General features: G+C 45.6%; 1 protein-coding gene across 2 annotated transcripts in view; it reads left to right on the top strand.

The window, feature by feature from the left end:
• ADSL (adenylosuccinate lyase) overlaps nucleotides 1–3,923 on the top strand; it is a 17,577-nt gene extending 13,654 nt beyond the window's left edge. The window contains exons 10-13 of one of the 2 annotated variants that reach the window (XM_007453987.1): nucleotides 982–1,072; nucleotides 1,720–1,809; nucleotides 2,212–2,388; nucleotides 3,729–3,859. In XM_007453987.1, the coding sequence (XP_007454049.1) occupies nucleotides 982–1,072; nucleotides 1,720–1,809; nucleotides 2,212–2,388; nucleotides 3,729–3,815 (445 nt within the window). In that variant the 3' untranslated portion in view covers nucleotides 3,816–3,859. Of the gene's footprint in view, nucleotides 1–981; nucleotides 1,073–1,719; nucleotides 1,810–2,211; nucleotides 2,389–3,728 lie in introns of both variants that reach the window. The other variant, XM_007453988.1, reaches the window with a different exon arrangement.
• The last annotated feature ends 3,518 nt before the right edge of the window (nucleotides 3,924–7,441 follow it).

The raw sequence follows: 7,441 nt of genomic DNA, 5'->3' as shown, positions 1-7,441 counted from the left end.
ATAAATAAAAAAATTTATTTATTTAAAAAAAAAAAAAAAAACGAATCCAGGTTCTTCCCTGGTAGTCCAGTGGTTAAAACTTCACCTTCCAATGCAGGGTGTGTGGGTTTGATCCCTGGTCTGGGAGCTAAGATCCCACATGCCTCACGGCCAAAACACCAAAACATAACAGAAGCAATATTGTAACAAAGACTCTAAAGTCTTCAATAAAGACTTTAAAAACGGTCCACATGAAATAAAAATCTTTTTTTTTTTTTTTTTGAAATAAAAATCTTAAAAAAAAAAAAAATCCGTGTACACACTGGCACAGTGGCCATGTAACTGGAGAGGATGTGGATATGAAATCGATGTCGGGTGGGCTGGCCTTGGCGGTTGACTGGAGTGAGTGTTAAGATGGTGACGGGGTGCTGGTGCCATTTCCTGAGTCAGGAGCTGCAGGGAGAGGAGGCGTGGGGTGAGGTGGTGAGCTGCAGGCAGTGGAAAAGTGGCTGAATTCAGTTCTGGGTCTGGGGATCCTACAGATAAGCCAGGTGGAGCTCTCCAAATGGGTATATGGTCTGGTGCTTGGGCAAGTGGTCTTAGTCAAGAGATGGTAGATTGTTTGTTTTTTTTTTTTCCGGTACGCGGGCCTCTCACTGTTGTGGCCTCTCCTGTTGCGGAGCACAGGCTCTGGACGCGCAGGCTCAGCGGCCATGGCTCATGGGCCCAGCCGCTCCATGGCATGTGGGATCTTCCCGGACCGGGGCACCAACCCGTGTCCCCTGCATCGGCAGGCGGGCTCTCAACCACTGCGCCACCAGGGAAGCCCCAAGAGGTGGTAGATTTGAGGGTCATTAGGATATTGGGGTAGTTGAAGGAAATTGTCCAAGTAGCACATCTGGTGTGAGAAATCAGTAGGGCAGCTTCTTGGGACACACCCTCCATTTCATGGAAATCGTTATTTGCTTGAAGCAATAACTGAATTGGCTGTTTGTTTTCTAGACGAATGTGTTTGGCCGAGGCATTTCTCACTGCAGATACGATACTGAATACGCTGCAGAACATTTCTGAAGGCTTGGTGGTGTACCCCAGAGTAAGAGGCCTCCGTGAAAAAGCACAGTATGAGGGAGGGGTTGGAATGTGGCGGGGTGGGTGGCCTTCTGCTCTGGCCTGAGCGTATTTGAGGAGCTGGATTCTGGTCCAGTAGGAGCTCTTCCCAAGCACAGCTCACTCTTCAGGTTGTGACATGAGCTCTAGGGAACTAACTGGGTCTGTGGGATTCATAGACATGTTTGTAGAAGAGGGAAAAAGAAGTGCTTCGAATTGGCTTAAAATTGTCCACCGGCCTGCATCATCAGCTCTGCTGTGAGTGGCAGAGTAGACTGCTCCATTGGTCTGTTTGTGAGTACCTGAGGCAGGTGGGTTTGTTTCCATGCTATACTTGGCTCCTACAGTCAGGCACTGAAATCGAGCAGACTTGAGGTTTTTGGAATCATTCTGATGAAGCAACTTTTAAAAGTTTACTCAAGTCAATATTCCTTTTTAAAATCAAAATAATACTCTGGATTATGAGAAAACTGAAAAATGACGGTGTAGCATAAGACAATCCATTCTACCCTCTTTCTTCATAGATATGGTAGTTCGTGTCCCTGCTCTGTATCTTTTTGGCCATAGCTGATGTCCTGCTGTGTGTATGACCTTGTAACCTGAGGCATCCTTCTTGGTGCTTCACTCGTACAGGTAATTGAGCGGCGCATTCGGCAAGAGCTGCCTTTCATGGCCACAGAGAGCATCATTATGGCCATGGTGAAAGCTGGAGGTAACCGCCAGGTTTGTAACCCCTCATGCTCCTGGGTAAACAAAGTACATCTTTAGTCCTGCTTTCTCCTCCCCAAAGAAGGATGGACGAAGATGCCTCTGTTATTATATTCAGTCATGGTATTGGTGCAGAACAGTGACCATATGCTGCCGTAGAACAGGCTTATCTTCGGAGGGTGATGGTGGTGAACTCAGTTTATTAAAAAGTGAATTGCTTAATCACTTGTAGAAAAGGTCCACTTTCAGTGAAGAAATCAGGTCTGAATTTCCATAGGAAATGCTGGGAAGTGGGCAGGATATAAGGGCAGATGGTTCATGAAGCTTTGGAGGAGGCCTTTGCTCCAGCTGCCATAGACAGCATGGACCCTCAAATGCCTGTTACTAGCAAGCCAACCATACTCCTTGTCTTCCCAGGATTGCCATGAGAAAATCAGAGTGCTCTCCCATCAGGCAGCTGCTGTGGTCAAGCAGGAAGGGGGTGACAATGACCTCATAGAGCGTATCCAGGCTGATGCCTACTTCAGTCCCATTCACTCCCAGTTGGACCACTTACTGGATCCTTCTTCTTTCACCGGTCGTGCATCCCAGCAGGTAAACATCAGAACACTTCTGTGGTGCTGCAGTCTTCCCCAAGTGCCCTTTTTGTACACTGCTGGGCTGCAGACCTTGCAATGTTATCTATTAATACAATGTTTCTGCTTCATGGGAGGTATGCTGAGAATGGGGCTAGTTAGAAAGAATTCAGAGTAGGTTGCTGGCTAAAATTTAAAGATTTGGTTGTTTTGAACTGCCTTAAGTGTTTCTCCCAGTGGTTTTCTCTGAATTGTCTTTTGGTCTGGAGCCGTGGTGTATTGGACAAAGATTGGGTTTTACTGTCAGGTAGATTTGGGTTCAGTCTTGACTTCCTACTTTTACTGGCTGGTAGGATAGAGATACATATCTCGGAGTGTGGACTGAAAGGCCTAGCTTGGTGCATAGTAAGTATTCAGTAAATGTTTGTCACTTTTCCTCTTGGCCTTTTGGAGACTATGGGTTAATTCAAAAACATTTATTGAGTACAGACTAGGTGCTCAGATTGTGTTTGGCTGCTGTGTTTAATTCTGGTGCTTTAAAGATGAATAGATAATCCTTATCTTCAGGGAGCTCAAAACTTAATGGTGAAGGCTTAGAATACCAAGCTGTACATGCAAGAATTGAGGGAGGCACATCTTTTTGGGGATCACAAAGGAGACAACCCTAGATTAGAAGAAGTTAGGAAAGACTTCTTGGAAGACATGACATCTGAGCTGAATCTTAAGGACAGGTAGGAGTTACTTGTAGTGAACACCAGGGTGAGGGGAGATGGCAAATACATGGACGCCCAGCATAAGAGAGAGTTGCCAGATTATCAGGTGCCCTGGAAGCAGTTAGGATTTAAAGTAGAAGACAGACGGGAGCTTATCATTTATATTCAAGTCACTCTGGTGTATTGGATTTGAAGGACTTAAACTGGAGGTCGGGAGACCAGTAAGGTGGCTGCCACAGTGGGTAAGCAGTCGGTGACGAGGGCTTTGAGCCAAGGCCAGGGTACGTGCACATGGGGCACAGATTCGAGGGCTGTTTAAGATGTTAGTCACTTGGAAGCTGGTTGAATGGGGAGGAGGGAAGAAGCAGTGCTGATTTTAGCTTGGGTAACGGGTGGAGAATGGTGAGACCAACTGAAAGGACACAGCCAGGCTGGTTTGTGGGGAGGGGCAGCCTGGTGGGCCTGATGGGGTGAGCTGCCTGTGTCTAGGGAGAGATTTCTGACAGGGAGTTGAGAAAAATAGAAGCTCAGTGGTGGCCTAAAAGTTTATCAAATAAGGTCTCAGTGTTATGAATTGACATTGAAAAAAAGGATTCTCAAAACTTAACGTGTTCTTTTGTCTTGCATTTGCTTTCTTCTTTGGCAGGTACGGAGATTCTTAGAAGAGGAGGTGCATCCCCTGTTAAGACCATATGAAAGTGTAATGAAGGTGAAGGCAGAATTATGTCTGTAGAGTTGGAAGAGAATTAAACAAAAAACCGTTGTTGGCTTTGTTAACTTTTTTTGCCAAGTCATAAAGACTGTTACTCTAGTGCCTTATTTTATCTCAAGAATTGTTACCATAGGGACTTCCCTGGTGGTCCAGTGGTAAAGAATCTGCCTTACACTTCGGGGGACGCGGGTTCAATCCCTGGTCAGGGAACTAAGATCCCACATGCTCACGCGCCTCAGCTAGAGCCCAAGTGCCACAAACTACAGAGCCCATGCGCCCTGGAGCCTGTGCGTCACAACTAGAGAAGAGAAAACCCGCACGCCACAACTAGAGGGAAGCCCGTGTGCCTCAATGAAAAATCCTACATGCCTCAATGAGGATCCCGTGTGCCGCAACTTAGACCCAACACAGCCAAAAATAAATGAAATAAATAAATAAATCTTTAAAAAAATAAAAAAGAAGAGTTGTTACCGTAAATTAATACAGCACTTTTCTTTCCATGGTGCTTTCACATTTCTCAAGTTTGCAATGCAGAAGTAAATTGCATTGTAGTTGGACTCTGTTTTTCACGCCAAGACAAATTTTCATAATAAATGTAGCTTATACTTTGCACTCTGCTCTTTCAAGGCATATTTTCCAGCTAGTCTGTCCTTTTTACATGTTCCCTTGATTGCAATTGCAAGATGGTGAACAAATTCCTGGTGCTCTCTTCTGAAAGTGAATTTGATCTAGGCCTAGCAAAATAATCTGGATTCAGTGATTCGTTATAGCTGGATACCTGCATTTCAGTTGTATCTGATGAGAATAAGTAATGAAATTTAGAGCTGTGGTAAATTCTCAGAGAAAACTGATGTGATCATCAGGCTTAGCTGAAGTTGTGCCCAACTTCACTTGATCTTTGGTTAAGGCTTGTATATCAGGGACATGCTAACTGGCTATACTGATGTCATCAAGGCATTTGACAGTCTCTGGTCCTGATAGCTGATTGAACCAGCTGCAGCCAAAGGTGAGAGAGTGATCATCCACCTGGAAGGAGAGCAGTAGTGTTATGACATAGGCTTCTATCCTTAGCCCTGCCTCATTCTGCATATTTATTCAGCATAGATGAAAAGGAAGAAAGCTTATTTCTCAGATTTGCAGATGATACAGAACTAGGACAACCAATACGTTTACTTGGTAAGATAGCTTAAGATCTCACTTAACCAAAATAGATTGAAACGATGTGGCCAAAATGAAGACAAAATTAAGGTAAATGTAAATAAGTTAAACTCAGTATGAACCAGAAGTGGTTGCCAGTGAGGTAAGACAGTTTGAGGTTGTGTTAATGGTAGTGTAGTGTCCGGAAAAGGCACGCTGTTCCAGACCCGTGGACTTATGTTCTATTTTGGACACCCAGTCTGAGGAACAGAGATAAACTGGAGAGCCAGCCTCCAAGGAAGCCCTTGTCACATGAGGAGGGGTGAAGGAGTGTTAGGGCTCCTGTCTTGTAAGAGAAAACTTGCCATTGCTTCAAATACCGTTGTGAGGAGGAAGAGTGATGCAGCTGAGACAGTCCATACCCATGGTTGAGAGTGAAGCAGAGGCATCACAGCTGCTCTGAGTTGGTGCTTCTACCCCCCGCACCTCCACCCTCGGGTCACCTAGTGATCAGGAGTGGGAGTGTTGTGAGGGAGAAGAGGCTGAATCGGCCCCAGTTGTATCAAGTCAAAGGCAGCCCGAGTGAAGAACTCAACCTGTGGGGAAGAATAGGAGGTGATCCTTAAAGCCAAAAAATTTTTTTTATTTTTTATTTTTTTTTTTTGCGGTACGCGGGCCTCTCGCTGCAGTGGCCTCTCCCGTTGCGGAGCACAGGCTCTGGGCGCGCAGGCTCAGCGGCCACGGCTCACAGGCCCAGCCGCTCCGCGTTATGCGGGACCCTCCCGGACCGGGGCACAAACCCGCGTCCCCCGCATTGGCAGGCGGACTCCCAACCACTGCGCCACCAGGGAAACCCCAAAGCCAAATTCTAAGTACAGTTCAGGGTGGCAAGCAGGCATGGACCCCCCGGAGCCACATGATATTTCAATTCTTGCAGGAATAGTTTGATTACTCTGTTAGTCCTCTCTTGTGAGCATCTGGAAGGGGTGTTTGAAACTACTAGGTCTCGCGCAAGGAATTAATCACTGGGCGCTGTTCAGACACCCCGTCTACTTCCTTCTCTAGTGCAGGCCTCTGGAGAGGAAGCAGCTACTATCAGTGCATCGTGATCTGAGAGCTTCTATAACATACCAGACACTGGGGATATCAGATAACCGTGCATTTTAGTTAATAAATTTCCTCATAGAAAATAAATAGGTGACAGTCTTGTTCTGACAGTTCTGATCTCTAGTGATTGGTGGTTTGGCTGGTTTTGCTTCCTAGGCTATTTGAGTGGGCGGGTTTGTGTGTCTTCTTTCCTCTTCCGTTCTCTTGTTTTTATAATTATATACTTGTGATATACTCTATTTTTGTAACATCTTTATTGGAGTATAATTGCTTTACAATGTTGTGTTAAGTTTCTGCTGTATAACAAAGTGAATAAGCTATATGCATACGTATATCCCCATATCCCCTCCCTCTCGCGTCTCTAACCCCTCTAGGTGGTCACAAAGCATCAAGCTGACCTCCCTGTGCTATGCAGCTGCTTCCCACCAGCTACCTATTTTACATTTGGTAGTGTATATATGTCAGTGTTACTCTCTCACTTCGTCCCAGCTTACCCTTCCCCCTCCCCATTTCCTCAAGTCCATTCTCTACATCTGCATGTTTATTCCTGTCCTGCTCCTAGGTTCATCAGAACCTTTTTTTTTTTTTTTTTTTTTGCCATACGCGGGCCTCTCACTGTTGTGGCCTCTCCCGTTGCAGAGCACAGGCTCCGGACGCGCAGGCTCAGCGGCCATGGCTCACGGGCCCAGCTGCTCCGCAGCATGTGGGATCTTCCCGGGCCAGGGCACGAACCCGTGCCCCCCGCATCGGCAGGCAGACTCAACCACTGTGCCACCAGGGAAGCCCAGAACCATTTTTTTTTTAAGATTCCGTACATATGTGTTAGCATATGGTATTTGTTTTTCTCTTTCTGACTCACTTCACTCTGTAGGACAGACTCTAGGTCCATCCACCTCCCTACAGATAGCTCAATTTCGTTTCTTTTTATGGCTGAGTAGTATTCCATTGTATATATGTGCCACATCTTCTTTATCCATTCATCTGTCTATGGACACTTAGGTTACTTTCATATCCTGGCTATTGTAAACAGTGCTGCAATTAACATTGTGGTACATGTCTCTTTTTGAATTATGGTTTTCTCAGGGTATATGCCCAGTAGTGGGATTGCTGGGTCGTAGGTAGTTCCATTTTTAGTTTTTTAAGGAACCTCCATACTGTTCTCCATAGTGGCTGTGTTGTGATATACTCTTAAGTACAATTTTGTTATTTTAACATTTTAATTAAAGGCATTTGGGTGGGCTTCAGGTTCCTGAGAAGAGAGAGCACTCATGGCATCTCAAAGATTAGACTGAATTCAGTTAACCAATGATGCAAGCCCCAGGATCTGAACCATTCAGAAATCAGGGTCTTGGCAGACTGTGGGACCACTGTCTTCTGTTCAGCTGCAGTCAGACACCTGGGCA

The sequence above is a fragment of the Lipotes vexillifer genome, unplaced genomic scaffold (genome assembly GCF_000442215.2).
Source record: "Lipotes vexillifer unplaced genomic scaffold, Lipotes_vexillifer_v1.1 scaffold382, whole genome shotgun sequence".
NCBI lineage: Eukaryota > Metazoa > Chordata > Mammalia > Artiodactyla > Lipotidae > Lipotes > Lipotes vexillifer.
Note: the sequence above shows the minus strand (reverse complement) of the source record. Positions and strands in the feature narration are given on the sequence as shown.